The following is a 17,632-nucleotide window of genomic DNA, read 5'->3' on the forward strand; positions in this document are numbered from 1 at the left end:
TTTTTGTTAGGTTACCGTACGAGTTTGTCGCTTAATATATTTAAAAAAATTATTATTATTATTATTTTTTTTTTTTGGAAAAGATTAAAAAGTAAACAACAAGAAGAAGGGGATCGCAAATTTTAGAAAAATTTAACAAAGGGCTCGCGCGAGCCCCTTATAGCTCACCACTGGTTGTAATCTATCGGGAGAGCAAAGTGGGGGAGACTGTTCCAAAGGACGGAAGTAGATGGAATAAAAGAAGATGTACTGAAGTTGGTTCGGTGAGTTTTAAGATGGATTGTAAAAGGGTGTTCGTTATCAGTGACTCTTGTTTTAATGACTTTGAATGATGGTTGCCAATTCAGCAGAGCATTGTCCATGAAAGTATCTGTAGAAGAGGCACAAGACAGAAACTGAACGTCTGTGAGAGAGAGAGGGATCATTAAATAGCCTGATTGCCCTTTTCTGGATAGACTCGAGCAATCTTAGAGAAGATTTTGGTGCACCACTCCAAATATGGGAGCTATATTCTATGGATGGGCGGATTTAGGCTTTCTGTAGATTTAGCAGCTGTAAAGGTGAAATAGTGTCTTTTGCGAAAAGTACACCAAATTTTGCGGCTACAGAAGCCATTGTTGAAAAATGGTTGTGCCAGGAAATATAGGAGGTGCAAGTCAGTCCAAGAAGACAAATCTGATCAAGCTTGAATATCTCAGAATTACTGAAGCTAGGGGGGGGGATGTGAGCTCTTTGTTATAAGAGATCAGACATAACCGAGTTTTAATGGCATTGAAGTTTGCACCGTGTCCGTCTCCCACTGGGATATTGCTAGGAGATCTGAATTCAGGCCGTGATCGTGGTAGATTTTGTGGAATATATTACTTGAACGCTAACAGTTTTGTCAAATGAAAAGGAGGATTGGAGTGTACTGTCGTCAGCAAAGCTATGGATAGGATTGGAAGATTGTGAGAGCGGGTCGTTTATATAGAAGAGGAAATTAGTGGGTGAAAGAAGAGAACTCTGAGGTACTCCTGCATTGGTAGGGAAATCTGAGGAGAGTGAGCCGTCCACCATGGCACATATTGAGTGACCAGTGAGAAAAGTTGACAATCCAGTTGCAGAGCGGGGAAGGCAGGCCATAGGATAACAGTTTGGTGAGTAGGTTTCTATGACGAACCCGATCAAATGCCTTTGAAATGTCGGCAACGACGTGAGTTTTTTCAAATTTTTCCATGGTTTGAGTCCATTGGTGGGTGGTGAAAGCAAAAAGAGCAGCTACAGATCGTAAGTGGCGGAATCCATACTGCTGCTTACTGATTAGTTGGTATGTCTCTAGGTAGTGTAAGAGTTGGTTGTTGATGATTTTCATAATTTTTTTAAAAAAATTTTTGAGATTCCAGAAGTGAGAGCAATTGGATGGTACTTCACTGGTTGAAGGAAGCTGTTGTTTGTGGAGTGGAGTGAATTTTGCGCAGGTCATCAATGCAGCAATTGTACAAGTGATACAAGTAGTTGGCCTTGTCTTTTGGTGAGTGACTACAGGACCAACTGGATGGGACAGTGGTGGAAACCTGGGTGGGAAGAGGGTACCCTCAATGTCCATGGCAAGGGACGAGAAGTCTCTGCCATTTGAGCAGGATGGAGTTAGCAGGATTTGGTCCTTTCAGAGTCAGACTTGGTGATGTTTCTTTTAGAATTGTTGTGGGCTGCAGTATAGGCAGAGATGGCGGCTAGAGTTTTGGTCTTGAGCCAATTGTAGTAAGCAGAGTTATTTTTTCTTTTTTAGTACTGGCTCACTTTTTTGGAGAACCAAGGCTTAGATGGTGGCTGAGAGTTTCGACTAGAATAGGGGATGAGAGCCGTCAATCCAGCGAGGATGATTTCTGTTATTCGATCTGAGCAGGTGTTTAGATCAGAAGAACTGAAGCCGTAGTCAGTTTGGCGGTGGAATGAGAAATATAAGTCATGGAGGTCCTGCCAGTTGTCACTCTTGTGGTGCCAAAGGATACGAGATGTGAACTTGGTGGTGGTGAGATACGAGGTGGTGAGTTCTGCACCAAAAGAGACTTATATGAGGTTGTGGTCCGCTTTTCCAAGGGGAAAAAGGACAACCACAGTATACCTAGAACAGGAGTCTGTTAGGAAGATATCAAGTGCGTTGGCAGATTGGAGGGGATTGACTGGTATTCTGGTGCGATGATTGATGATCTGAGATAGGTAATTGCTGATGGCAAATACCTCACCATCCCTGCCTGCTTGATCGATGAACAGGAGAAGGGGAGCCAGTATGTGTTGTGGACAGTGAAGTCCCCCAAGAATGTTGACCTCACTGTTGGAGTACTTAGACTGCAGAAAGTCGAGCTTTTAGAGAGAGAAATTTGAAGAGGTAGATTGGCTGACAGAGTTTGGATAGCGATAGAGGGAGCATATGTAAAGCCCAGGTTGATTTGGTAGAGAAATTTTGAGCCAAAGCAGATCAAATAGTAGGGATTAAAAGATTTGAAGTTTTGAGAGGGGGTATGTCTGTTCTCTTGAATACACAAGTGCCACCCTTGTGGCAGAAAGAGCTGTGTATTGTTAACTTCGGCCAGTTGAGGGGTTGAGTGGTTATTGAGGTTGTCAGTTGGGATTCTGAAAGGAATAGTAGTTCTGGTTTAGATGACTGTAGGTGTGGTGCCCATCATTTATATTGCTGTTTAGGTCACGAATGTTAGTGAAGTGGATGCGAAAAATCTTTTGGTAAAAATTAGTGCTGGTGGGTTCTTTGGTTGGATTTCTGTTGCTTTTTTTTATGTTTCTTTGTGTTTTCTTGAAGCTATATTGCATGTGAGAATTTTTGAGATGCACAGTAAAAACACATTTCATTCAGTTGTGGTTCGTCGTGTTTGGTGAGGAAGAGATAAAAAGAAAGGGGGGCATGCAGTGAGAGGTGACTGACTCGCAAACATATCGCCTACACAGAGATGAATCGGTCTCCTGTCCGTGCATGGCCTTGATAGTCCCCCCCCCCCCCCCATGCAGTCACAATATTTGGTCTTCTTCCAGTCACAAATTGGCAAAATATATAGTTTCATTAGATTATTAGATACTATATGGGATGTTATATCCCTTAACTTAAACAAAATATAGTTTCATGACTTTTCGCTACCTGATCGGGAAACATCCAGGTTTGTTACTACCTAGTTCGGTCCAGTTACTAATCCGCGCTCGGTCCGTGGCGTCGTTTTACTGCTACAGCTCGATTGGGTGAGGGTCAGGGCCCTCTACAGTGAGACTGGTATGCATATTACACCACCTAGAGATTAAGTTGCCATTTCCTTCAACTAGGGAAGATATACCTTTGCGGCGGCAATGCTCGCCAGCTTTGCCAGAGCCCGTTTGTGGAAACAGGATATGCTGCTGGAAGGTGTGGATGACTTGATAGCGAGAGCTGTATATTGCGCATCGACAGATTTTTTGTAGAGTTATGGTGTCAGATGTGTTATGTTATATCTTATATTTCTTCCTTTTACTGCGCATGTTTGAGCATGTGATACTTGCTCAAACAAGTATGAATACAGAAATTTCTATATAGGTTCTATAGAAATTTCTGTATTCTCTTTGTGAGATTTTTTAAATCCAGTTTTTCTGGATCTGAAACTTTTGGTATTACGTAATGTATCCAGTGCTGAATTTTTTTTTGCCTTCATATAATAATAATAATAATAATTTATTACAGTAATAATTCCTACCGTTCACCGACCTCTAAGGTTTACTCCGAGTGGTTAACGTACTCTCCGCTCAACTGTATTACTCTCCCTATACGCCCGAGGTTTCATTCAGAGTAGGATTTCTTTTAAATTAAATAGTGTCGTCTGCTCAAGTTGTAATTCGAGGTGGATGCATTGAATTAATTGCCATGTTTCGAGGAACTTTATTTATTTACATGTACTTGGTTGAATTAGGTCACAGTGATTGGTTTGATAAAGTTATGTTTATACAGCTAATCATGAAAATCAAACTTCGATGTGTTTTTTGAAGTAAGACTTAATCATGAGGAAAAGTCCTCACATTGCGCATGAGTTTTACCGGATTAAATCTGTAGAACCTGGCTCCCACTGTGTTGCATAATAATAATAATAATAATAATAACACAGCTGTAATATAATAGCTGCTGGGTTGTACTTTTGAATGATGATGATTCATAATATCAAGAAACAAATAATTTGAAATGTTAGGTATTAGTTTAAGGAGAATGTGGAGTTCTGCAAAGCATTCGTTGTTTCGTTTTAGGCCTCGTTCATTTGCTATCAGTCGTACTCATGATAACCTTGAAAGTCATGAAACCATATATATTTTTAGACAGCTAATAATAAAAACCAGTGGCGGTTTATCTTGATGTTAAATCAAAAACTCACTGCCGTTATCAAGAAACAAGAATGTAATCTTTAATAAGGTGAAACAGCTGATTTCTCTCCGTCATTTGGAATTTTATAATTTGATGTGAAGTAGGTATTAAACCATTTTGTTTAAGTTTTAACGTAACGATATGAGTTGGACTTACTGGAAATTGTAACTAAACTTAAATAAGTTTATCTTCTGTTACTATTATTCAGTTAATTGCAGTTTTTTTTTTTTTTGTCTAATATAGTTGATTTCTTTCCCCTCCATTGTCCCTCAGTGATGGCCATGGATTTCCAGCATGAGAAAGCAGAGTCTGCTAAGTATTGCAGGATCTACCATTTAAAAAAAATCTGAGAGGCTGTTATTTAATCACATGCAAGTAACTGTTAAAGATCTTTTTTATTGTATATTCTTAAATGACTTGTTAATTAAAACAATTACTCAAATGTAATAAATTGTGCAATTTTTTCTCTGTATATACAAATATACAGTATATATTTGTATATTTACAAATATACAAAATATAGTGAAACTATATTTTGCAATAATTTTAAATTTGGTTTCATGTAAAACTCAAGACCTCCACAGATTGGAGCTCCTGAAATATCAAGATTTGATGCCAGTCAAGTGCTCTTTCCCAAGGACAGATTGGTGTTCACTGGCCATCAATTTTATTTATAATATGCTGTGGCATTATTGTTTTTGTAATATATTTATTATTATTATGTGACACCTTCAGGGAGTTTTAGAAACAAACAGCACTTTGTTTCAAACCTCTTTAGGCTCTCAGTAAGCAAAGTAGTGCTCACACTAGGCAATGAAACTCATTTACTCTCCTCAGCATTCATAAATGTTCATACTGCAGTGGAATTTGAATCAATTCCTCATAGAGAAGAAATACCATCCATTTAGCCAGCTAGGCCTTAACTATAGAACAGTATTATATTTCAGAACTACAGAATCTGAGGGCATAATTTCTTGGACAGGTGAGACTCCTTAGCTTTCTGGGAAATATATATATATATATATATATATATATTCATCCCCATACACAAATTGAAGAAGAACCAATTAAGTACATCAGTGCCATGGGCAGGGGTGCATCGGCCTGCAATGTCTGCGATGCATACAGGTGCCAGGATAGTAAAGGTGCCAAAGAGGAGGAAATACTTAAAAAAAAAAAAAAGTTTTTTTTTAAAGTGATTTTTTTATTGGAGGGGGGAATAGGGGCACCAATTAAAGTTTTGCACATAGGTGCCGGACACTACTGGCGTGCTACTGGGTATAGGGGCGCCAACTAAAGTTTTGCACATAGGTGCCGGACACTACTGGCGTGCCCCTGGCCATGGATAGGGTATAGGCAGCCAGCTCATGTGAGCCAATAGTTTAAATGTCAAGAATTTTGCAATGGCCTGCATGATTTCTTCTCCTCCTTTCCTTGGACGGACTATTCTTACTCTTCAGTTGAGACACTTTCTCCAACCAAATAACTCAAATGATTCTTACTGGAATAAGAGCTTTCAACCCCCATTTCACCCAAAAGCTTGGACCAATGTCTAAACTTTGGTTTTCCAGCAAGTGTGTTCTTGAATACTGCTCTCAAATTTGGAGTGGGATCAGTAAAAACTCCCTCGAAATGTTTGACTCAATACAGAGGAGGGCAGTTAGATGGATTAATAATCCATCTCTTACCAACTCACTCCTCACAGTTTTGCACAGGTGTTTGGTTTCTGCAATATGTGTGTTCTATAAATACAGGGTGACCATAAAATAACTTTCCCTTTTTGGAGGCATCTGTAGCTAAAACCAATAAACGGAATGAGACCAAATTTTATATTGAGACTTTTGAAGGCATAGGGAGATGATTTCTGCGAAAAAAAAAAGATTTAGTACCGAAAGTCGCCGCTAGGGGAAATTTGGCGCTGGCGGAGCTGTAAACAAGCGGATAATTACATTAAAGGCAGATCACAGCCACATCACTCATCCCAGCTGGATATGTGGCACGTTACAATGATAATAAGAATAATAATAATTAAACTAAAACAACAGCTTGTAAGAGACACAGAAATTAATGTAGTGATTGAACTCACAGGAAATGTTTTATTCATCAGAATCAGGGTCCCCTTGACCACATACATGATTTTCAATGTGCTGACCTTTCTTGTGTATAACAAATTGCATCCGGTTTGCAATGTGCTCTACAGCTGAGTGTAAGGAGTCAGATTGGATGTTCATAACAGCCTGTTTTATGTTCTCTTTCAAGACATGCAAGTTGGGAATGCCACCAATTTACACAATGGATTTCAAATACCCCCACAGCCAAAAGTCACATGGAGTGATGGCCAGGGATCGAAGCAGCCATGCTGTCGGAAAGAACTAACTGATAACCCTCTCATTACTGAAATGCTGGCATAAAAGGCACTGTACTGAACGTTCAATGTGTAGCCATGCTCCATCCTGCATAAAAATTATGGAGTCCAAAATTGTCTTTGCTGCAATGCAAGAATGACAAAATTTTCCAGCATTTATCGATAAATCTATCCAGTAATGGAGCAGGTTACAGGATCTGTAGGGGGTAATACGCTGAAAAAAGTATGGTCCTATTATGAAATCGGCAGTGAAGCCACACCACATGGTTACTTTTGGAGAATGCAGTGGTACTTGCTGGATCGCTTGGGGATGTTCAGATGCCCAAATTCTGCAGTTGTGAGTGTTGACCTACCCATTCAGATAAAAATGAGCCTCATCACCCCACAATATTCTCCAAGGCCAGTCATTGTTGACCTCCATTTAGGCAAGAAACGTTAGCTTGAAGGTCGTGCACTTATCATAATCTGCAGTAGTTAGTGCTTGCACACGACTGAACTTCCGTAAGATTTTCCAGACTGTACCATAAGCCATTTCAAGTTTGCGAGCTATGGCAGGAGTGCTTGGACCAGTACTGGTCCCTGTGTCGTCAAACACCGCAGTAGCAACATCAGTTACTGTCTCTTCTTGCAGTGCTTTGCCAGGTCTAACTCCTACTGATCCAGTTTCTTCAAACTTCTTAATCATAGCTCTCAGTGCTACAACTGACATAGGACCTGTATGCAGGTTATGAAGGCATCTAAATTCCTGCTATGACATTGCACTGTTTAAGGTAAAACAACTTAACAAGTAAAGCATGCTGAGGCAAGGTAGGACACATTTTGACACAATTCGTCAGTCATTCGAATAACTGCCTGAACGTTCCCAATCCCTTTTTAAGTGGAATTGGTGGCGCTGCTATCATGTATGCACAGTAAAATTTGCATAATCCTTTTACATGCATTTACTGCAAATATTTGACTGCTTTTGCCACCAGCGCCAAAATTCCCCCTGCTAGCAACTTTTGGTACTAAATCTTTTTTTTTTGCGGAATTCATCTCCCCATGCCTTCGAAAGTCTCAATATGAAATGTGGTCTCATTCCATGTATTAGTTTAGCTACAGATATCTCCAAGGAGTTGAAAGTTAATTTATGGTCACCCTGTATTTCTGTTGCAAATGTTCAAATGAAATAGCATCAATAATTCCCTCATTCAGTACCAAGTCCATTGGAACATGTGCAGCTACTACTCAATATCTGTTCAGAGTACACATTGAACAGTAGCACAAGTATTTCTCAGTTCAAAAAATTGAGATATCTGTGTTGTTTTGACCTGAACAACTATTAAATATTCTATGAATCTACCCAACAGTTGAATATTGTTCTTTCATTTGGGCTGGTGTGTCTAAGAGTGCCCAAAAATTTGTTGAATGTTACAGAAGAGAATAATCATCAGGTTTATTCCTCACTCCACTCTCTTTCACAGACATACACTATTGCATTGGCTGTGTGTATTTTATACAGATATTTCCATGGTCACTGTTCATCAGATTTTTAATTATTAATTCCTCCATTCTCTAAACTTGTGAAGACATGCAGAGAGAAGGGTGACCATCAGGCACAGGAACAGTATAAAGCTCAGGCCAGGATGGTAACAAGGGTGGTAAGAAAAGCAAAAGCAGATTACGAAAGGAAATTGGCCACGCAGGCTAAAGAGAATCCCAAACAGTTTTTTCAATATGTTGCAAGTAAAAGGAAAAATGCTCATGGTAGAATGATCTTAAAAAATGCTGAGGGTAGGGTGGTAACCGAATCAGTCGATATTGTGGAATTACTGAACGAGCACTTTGTAAGAGTATATCATCCAGGTGGTGACTTTGCAGGAATGGAAGAACCAACAGCTTATACTGGAATTGTGATGAATGAAGTAGAGGTAACTAGTCTATTACAGAACCTCAATGTCAATACATCTGTGGGATTGGATGGTATACCAGCTCATGTCGTACGTGAAGCGGCCAAAGAATTGTCAGTGCCCTTGACCATTTTGTTTAATTTGAGCCTCAGGACTGGGTCAGTCCCAAGGGGGTGGAAAGAGGGGAAAATAGTTCCACTGCACAAAGGTGATTCCAAGGCTGCTGTTGAAAATTACCGGCCAATCAGCATAACAGGAATCATTATCAAGGTCTTAGAGAAAATAGTCAAGAGGAAAATATAAGATTGGATAGAAGAAAATGGGATACTGTATCGGGGACAGCATGGTTTTGTGAAGGGTAGGTCATGCCTCAGTAACTTGCTCATGTATTATAACACAGTGACGGCTGAACTGGATAAAGGTAATGGGTTTACAGTGATTCTACTGGACCTTGCTAAGGCCTTTGACAGGATACCACATGGAATTCTAATCAGTAAATTGCAGCATATGGGAATGGACATAGGGTTGGTGAGATGGATAGGAGGGTGGTTGACGGAGAGATATCAGAGAGTGGTTTACTCAGGAGTAGAGTCCACAAGGATCTGTTCTTGGACCACTGCTGTTTAATTTGTTCATAAATGATATAGGAAATGATCTGAGAGGAACAGTTCATTTGTTTGCGGATGATGCGAAGTTGGGTAGGGCAATAGTGAATGCAGATGACATCAAAATTTTGCAGGATGATTTGGATAGATTGGAGGTCTGGGCTAAGGAGAATGGATGTCAATTTAATGTGGCAAAATGTAAGGTTATGCATTTTGGGGTGAAAAGATTGGCAGCAGTTTACTGCATTGGTGGAACGGTGCTCCAGGAAATTGATGAGGCATGAGATTTAGGAGTGTTGGTGGATAAGGAATTGAAATTTAGGGGACACATTGCAAAAGTGATCAAATCACTTGGTTGCTGAAGAATACGTTGACAAGCAGAGACAAGCAGGTTATTGTTCCTCTGTATCGAGCCGTGATAAGACCCCATCTCGACTACTGTGCTCAGATTTGGTCACCTAGGTTTCTTCTTGATGGGGAGGAGGTGGAGAGGATCCAGAGGCAAGTGACCAAGATGATAGCAGGTCTGTGGAATGAACCGTATGAGAACAGGTTGAGGATTTGTGGGTTGCAAAAATTGGTTGATAGGCGGAGGAGGGGAGATATGATTGAGACATTCAAATTACTGAAGGGTTTCTATAGGATTAATTCAGAAGATATTTTTGAGAACAGGGCTGGTTGTGGGAGGACTATCCATGGAAACTGGGCAAAAGTGTGGTTAGTAAAGGTGTTAGAGCTGGGTTCTTTACTTTTAGAGTAGTGAACGAGTGGAATTCGCTCCCTGAGTCTGTAGTGGATGCTGTGACAGTGAATGAGTTTAAGGCGAGGTATGATAGATACTGTATGAATGTCGAATAGTTGTGATGAATATGATTTGGGGCCTCCCTCGATGAGTCTAATGACTCCCTGGAGTTGCCCGTAATAATAGTAATAATAATTTTCCTATATTCCTATAGAGAACAGAAAATACCATCCATTTAACCAGCTAGGCCTTAACTATAGAACAGTATTATATTTCAGAACTACAGAATCTACGGGCATAATTTCTTGGACAGGTGTTCATTCTGTGTGCTAATGTCCTTTGCTTCCTGGAAGACCACCTATAGATCTTTGTATGCATTGTTAACTATTTCTTTGTTGGAAGTTTATTTTTCACTTGGTTAGACTATAATAAATTTAGTTTAATCCTTTAAACCTGAAGTATCTTCAGGACTGAGGCAACTCGTGATAATGGTGGACCAAGCTCTCATCACTCCTTGTCTTAGTATCTCCCATAATGCAAAGCACATCTCCTTGCAGACATGTATAATGCTATGCATTAAGGTAACGCCCACTACCGAGACCGGTTTCGACCTTTATTGAGGTGTCTTCAGTGGAAGCCAGACCCAGAAGTAGTGATACTAAGTCAGAAGCAATGGAGAGGTCATATTTACCTATACGAATTGCTAAAAGGTGTACCACCTTATTATTAAGGTACTTTGGATTTAATAATAAGGTGGTACACCTTTTGGCAATCCGTATAGGTAAATATGACCTCTCCATTGCTTCTTCCTTAGTATCACCACTTCTGAGTCTGGCTCCCACTGACGAGACCTCAGTAAAGGTTGAACCGGTTTGGGTAGCGGCCCTTCCCTTAATGCATAGCATTATCTCTGCAAGGAGATGTGCTTTGAATTATACGAGATACTGAGACAAGGAGTGATGAGAGCATGTCCACCTTTACTACAAGTTGCCTCAATCCTGAAGATACTTCAGGCACAAACTTTGTTTGCATACACTTTGATAAAGGATTAAACTAAATTTATTATTATTGTTATGTGATACCTCCAGGGAGTCCTAAGACTCATCGAGGGAGAGTGTGCCAACAGCATCGAACGATTGTACCCCATCCAACTATTAACCATGCTCAAACTTGCTTAAGCTATTAGTAGCAGAGGCTCTACCAATCAACCAACTTTTGCTGGCAATCGACCAACCTTTATCTGTCCACAGTACTGATATAATTACAGGTTGAACAGTCCTTGATATTTAGGATCAAGTATTAAGAAAAGAAAACATTCCCTGTATGCTAGATTCATGCTTTGAAAAAAACTTAGTGCAGGCATATGCTTCCAATTAAAAAAAAAATCCTTAAAGGTTACTTTAAGTTCTTTATATATGCTTACAGCATTTATAAAAAAAAACAAAAAAAAACTGCTGTTTTCAGGTTCATAAGTAACTTGTTAAATAAAGAAATTAAATTAATAATAGTGTTGCTTTTCTTTCCCCCCCCCCCATAGCGTTATAGTTTCTCTGAAGAGAATGAATTCATTTAAGGATGACTTGAAAGTTCCATATATAGTGCTTCCATCAGAACATAGCAGTAAAGGATGCTGTTGTAAGTTTGAAATATATATATATATATATGTATGTATGTATTAGGTTATTAAGTTATTTGAACAAACCTTCCAAATGAAGATGAAAGTTATCCTGCTTAAAATTGAAATACTGAAACTATTAATAAGAAATAGAAGGACATGAATATTCACATTGTATTAATAAGCTTCATAATTTCAATCATTAGCATTTTCTCACAGTTTCATGTCTGTGTTGCATTGAGTAGTTTATTAACTATTCTCCCCTCCCCTTTATCTAGTTAATAAAGCATAGGTTCATGTCCACAGTATTTATTATTTTTATTTAATTTTTTTTTTCTCTTTTAAAACTAATAATGGTTAAGTTTTATTAAAAGGACAAAGTTCAAGAAATCACAGGGTGTCAGACAAGGATGTACGTTATCCCCTCTGTTATTATCTATATGGATCACATCATGAATGAAAGTGGTATTAAACCTGATATCGATATTGAAAATGTTAATCTCAGCTTTTTACTTTATGCTAATGATGTTATACTTCCAAATAAATACATGTGTGCAAGATTCCCTGACTAAATTGAATAACTGTTGTGATAGATATTATTATTATTATTATTACAGGCGACTCCAGGGAGTCCTTAGACTCATCGAGGGATGCCCTAAACATCATGTCCACACAACTATACGACATTCTCACAGTATCTATCATACTTTACCTTGAACACACTCACTGTCAACTTATTTCACTCATTTACCACTCTAAAAGTAAAGAACCCAGCTCTAACACCCTTGCTAACCACACTCTTGCCCAGCTTCCATAGATGTCCCCTAGTTCTTCCACCACCAGTCCTGATCTCAAAAATATCCTCTGAATTAATCCTATAGAAACCCTTGAGCAATTTGAATGTCTCAATCATATCTCCCCTTTTCTGCCTATCAACCAATTTCTGCAACTTACAAATCGTCAACCTGTTCTCATAAGGTTCGTTCCATAGACCTGCTATCATCTTGGTTACTCACCTCTGGATCCCCTCCACCTCCTCCCCATCAAGAAGAAACCTAGGTGACCAAATCTGGACACAGTAGTTGAGATGAGGTCTTATCAAGGCTCGGTACAGAGGAACAATAACTTACTTGTCTCTGCTCGTCAAAGTATTTTTCAACAACCAAGTGAGTTGATGAGCTGATATGATATGATGGTCAGCAATAATAAGACAAAGACAATAAAAATAGGCAGAGGCATTGAAAATATCAACTGCATTGTGAATGGAGAACCTATAGAACAAGTAAAACATTTCTGTTACTTATGCATGATTTTTAGTGAAATTTGGTAAATTAAATATGGAAGTAGATAATAGAATCAACAAAGCTGGTTTGGTAGGAAGTCAGCTGAATAAATTTATATGCAATAAGAGAGAAATTATACGGAACACAATACTGAATTAGTTGTATACAAGACCATGTTGAAGCCAGCTTTAACTTATGGATCTTAGAGCTGGGTTAGAAATGAAACACTTGACCAAAGACTAGACACTTCAGATGCGAGAGTCCTGAGAAAGATTAGGGTGTGAACAGATGTCATCAATGGCAGTATTTTATTAAAAATGAGGATATTAGGAAGGAACTTGACATTATTAGCATCTAGGAATGTGTTAATAGTTAATCTTCCTTTGGATCTTTTTCCTGCCATGTTGACAGGAAAAACATCCAGAGGAAGAGCAAGATATGGGTGGGTTGATACAGTAACAGTGCCTTAGAAGACAGAAATATAAGATCTGATAATGTTGGAGTCTTGACAAGTAACAGATCGATTTGGAGGAAAATTGTAGATAGAAAGTTAGCGGTGACGTAAATTTTTCATGTAGTACTATCATATCCTGTATCCCCCCCCTTTTGAGGGTACATGTCAGGAATTTGATGTGATTACTTTTTTCACAGGAGAAATCTCATACATAAATTGCCTGTCATTAATTATCTTCTCTCACTGGCTTTCTGACTCACTGGCTAACTCGCCTTCATTGAAAAAGTCCATATAAAGATTCCTCTCATCATCATCTCAAGAATCAAATTCAGGTTTTTTCCATTCAAAGGGTGCAATATCTTTGTGTTCTTCCAGTCTCTCTCTCTCTATAGAGGTGCTTTATTTTGATAAACCTTCTAGTGCATAATCATTCTAAGCTTCGACATCTTCCATAATAAATGCCATAAAATCTGATTTGTGTTATTTCCCAAGAAATCTCTCACATCTCTTCCAATCTCTTTTTTTATACTACTCTTTCCAGTTATGACCATATTCCTTTTCTTAGGCTGACTGTACTTTTAGCTTTTCCTGTTACAAATACACTGAACTGAAGCAGCTAATCTGTAAATATTAAAAAAAACTTGGTACCTGTTTCTGCTCAAGATGCTTTTTCTCACCTGTACAACTGCTTATACAATATAAATATAAATCCCAAATCTCCTAACTTTGGATTGCTGCTCACCCATCTGGGATGATGCATGTAAAACTTCTCTAAGAAAGTTGTGCTATATCCAGAAAAAAGTGAATTAATTGGTTGACCTCTCTCTTTCTAACACAGGTTCACTCACTCAAAACTTGAAGCTTACTTTTAGTATTATCTACAAGACTGAACGTTTTATTTTCTAGTTTTTTTAACACACTCAACCTTTCTTTACTTATCAATTAGACCTTAGTACTGAAATCATGTAGCCTTGTTGACCAGCCAAGACTGGAACAATACCAATGACAATACCAATGCCTTAACTTAACTTAACACCCTGGAGGGGTTGCGGAAAAAGATTCTGGGGATCATAGCAAAAATTGTTAAATATATATTTATTATATACACTACAACCTTTTATTCTATATTTGTTTAGTTTATTGCAGAAATAAATGTCATCAAATGTCATAATTACATGAGACTAAAGTATAAAAAAACCTAACTTAATCAGTGCTGCTAGAGGGTTGCTAATAATTTTGTCATATGAAAAGGGATTTTGGATAAAAAAAAAAATTAAGAACCTGCGCCTCAACACGTAAATATAAGTAAAATGAAAAGTTAGGTGAATACTAAGTAAAGGTAAAACATTTAGGGAGATGTCTTGTGAATTGAGAACAAGTGGAAATTATGAAATTTGAAAGGGCACTAATTAAATGTATAACAATAATCTATTGTCTATTCCATGATCAGTGCTACATATTAGAATTCATTATGAATTTAAAAAAAAATAAATACAAAATTATTTTCTGCAGTTGATAACAACTATTTCCTAACTTTTATGAGCATCCAAATAAATAATTTGAATAATTTTTCATATTTATAACTTCTTATATCCATGCTAAACTAGTTCTGATTTATGTGCTTTGGTCTAGTGTAGTTTTTGGTATTGCTATTAATATTTTCTTGAAGAACAGCCAATTTGACAAAAGTTAGAGAGATTGTGTAAGCATGGGTGTTAGTATATTCCTTGGGAATGATAACAGAAAAAGTATAGGTGGCTACAATCTGGAACTTGCTGAGATATTTGCTAATCATCGGTCAAGTTGTTAGCCTATCTGCTTTCCAACCAGTATACATGGTTCAAATACTATTGTGGATGCGAATTGTTTTTATTATTATTATTTATTATATGGTATCCTCATGAAGTGCAGAGACTCATCTTGACAGACCCACAATAACTTTAACACAAACCTATTGTACCTTTCCTTAAACTCATTCGTTGTCAGGGAACTCGAAACTAATTTTTGAAATCTATTCCACTCATTCACTAGTCTCCACACAAAAATTCTGGTCCACATATCCTTACTAACCACACTCTTTAACAACTTCGTAGATGATCACTAGTTCTCAATCTGTCATGTATTGAAAAAATACCTTGTGTCAGTTTTTTAAAAATTGTTTTAATATCTTATAAGAGTCTATCATATCCCTTTTTTCCTCCCATCAACCAAACTTTGCAGTCCACAAACCTTCAATCTATCCTCATAAGGAGCATTCCACAGATCTCTCACCAGTTTGGGTGAAACTGAATCCTCTCTACCACCTCCTGATATTGTTGTGACCAAATCTCTGCATATTCAATATGTAACCAAATCGTAGCCTTATTAAGAGGGATAATAACTTCTCTATTTTTACTTCTTAGTGTGTTTTTCAACATCCAAGTAATTCTTCAAGTTATTTTACCAAGTTTTGCAATATGCCCTCTAAGCTTTTTATGTACCATTAGCACAAGCTGAATAATAATTCTGCGATATGAACTGATGGGATATCAGCACGGATGCTAAAAGAGTGATCAGCTGAATTGGCTATTCATTCGACCAGGCTATATTATTTGAGTCTCAGAACAGGGAGGATTCCACAGGGGTGGAAAGAATGTATGGTAATCCCATTGCACAAAGATGGTGCAAAGACCAATGTATCCAACTATTGACCATTCAGTGTATCAGGAGTGGTAGTGAAGATTTTGGAAACGTTAGTTAGGACTTGCATTCAGAAATAGGTTGACAGAGAATCTCTACTTTGCAACAAACAGCTTTGTAAATGGGTTTACTAAGGAAGTAAACCCATTTACTTCCCTTAGTAAATGGGTTTACTAAGGGAAGGTCATGTTTTATCAACTTGCTCACATTCTGTAATAATGTTACCCCTGAGAGACAAGGGGAATGGATACACCATGATACTTTTGGATTTTGCTAAAGCTTTTGATGGAATACATCATGGAAGACTGTTGCATACATTTGAGAAGAATATGGGATTGGATTATAAACTATTAGCATGGATAAGAGGATGGCTGGTTGACTGACAGATAACAAAAAGTTGTATATGGGAGTTGTGAATCTGCAAGATTCAAGGTAACCAGTGGCGTGCTTCACAGATCAGTCCTTGTCCTTCGACAATTATTATTCAATCTGTACATTAATGACATTGGAAAGGATTTGACATATGACACACAACTATTTGCTGATATGCAAAAATAGGTAGAGTAATCAGGAGTGCTGCTGATATGCAGTACATACAACGAGATTTGAATAGGCTGGAATTGTGAGCTTGTGAAAATGGATGTCATTTCAATGTTAATAAATGTAAGGTCATGTACTTTGGTGTGATTAGATATCCAGTGTCATATTATATTGGTGGGATTATGCTAGAAGAAACTGATCAGGCTAGGGATCTTGGAGTTTTAGTAGATAGGAAGTTGAAGGTCAAAGGTCATGACATGATTCTAAGCTACCTCCTAAATTTGTCAGATCCACCCAGTCTGTAGTTAAACATAGTTACTATTCTGTAGTTACCCTTCTGAACTGAAAATTTGACAGGTTTAGCAATGTCCCAAGTCAGGTCTGCATGATTGTTCTTCACAATCAGAAGCATGTGGCTACATTTTATGGGAAAACCCTCTCTGCTATTATCAGATCTAGGTTTCTCACTTTCTGAGTCTACTCTGTCACATACTTTTTCAGATAATTAGCTCTTAGTAGCTGCTTAAATTCCATGTTCTTCTCTCCACGTGACCTTTCTCCTTCCATCCATATCTTCATAGTTGAAATATGTCCCCTATATTATTATTATTAATAATATATTCTTCTTATTATTATTATTGTTATTTTGGTATCTCCATGGAGTCTGGAGACTTATCCTAGGTGACTCACATTAACTTTTATACACACAGAACCTATCATATCTCTCCTCAAACTAATTTGCTGTCAAGGTACTCACAACTAATTTTGGCAATCCATTCTGCTCACTCACTACTCTCCACACAAAAATTCTAGTCTGAACATCTTTACTATATGTACTCTTACACAACTTACATGTTTGATTCCTAATTCTTTCTCTATTTGTCACATATTGAAAAATTTCCTTTATGTCAGTCTTATCGGACTCCTTTAATAAGTTTCTGTCATATCCCTTCTTTTCTGCTTATCAACTAAACTTTGCAACCTACACATTTTCAACACATCCTTATAGGCAGCATTCCACAGACCACTATCTTGGTCACTAGTCTCTGAATACTTTCTACCGCCTCCTGATCCCCCAAGAAAGCCAAGTG

At 37.9% G+C, this 17,632-nt stretch overlaps 1 protein-coding gene across 2 annotated transcripts in view; it reads left to right on the plus strand.

The window, feature by feature from the left end:
- The first annotated feature begins 3,804 nt into the window (after window positions 1–3,804).
- Window positions 3,805–17,632, plus strand: part of LOC150094680 (sialin-like) — a 143,780-nt gene continuing 129,952 nt past the window's right edge. Inside the window, exons 1-3 of one of the 2 annotated variants that reach the window (XM_090411368.1) lie at window positions 3,805–4,469; window positions 4,613–4,744; window positions 11,508–11,605. In XM_090411368.1, the coding sequence (XP_090267494.1) occupies window positions 11,530–11,605 (76 nt within the window). In that variant the 5' untranslated portion in view covers window positions 3,805–4,469; window positions 4,613–4,744; window positions 11,508–11,529. The remainder of the gene's footprint in view (window positions 4,470–4,612; window positions 4,745–11,507; window positions 11,606–17,632) is intronic. The other variant, XM_090411367.1, reaches the window with a different exon arrangement.

Source organism: Typopeltis vanoorti, chromosome 21 (assembly GCF_054136105.1).
Source record: "Typopeltis vanoorti isolate ZY-2024b chromosome 21, IOZ_Tvanoo_1.0, whole genome shotgun sequence".
NCBI classification, from domain to species: domain Eukaryota; kingdom Metazoa; phylum Arthropoda; class Arachnida; order Uropygi; family Thelyphonidae; genus Typopeltis; species Typopeltis vanoorti.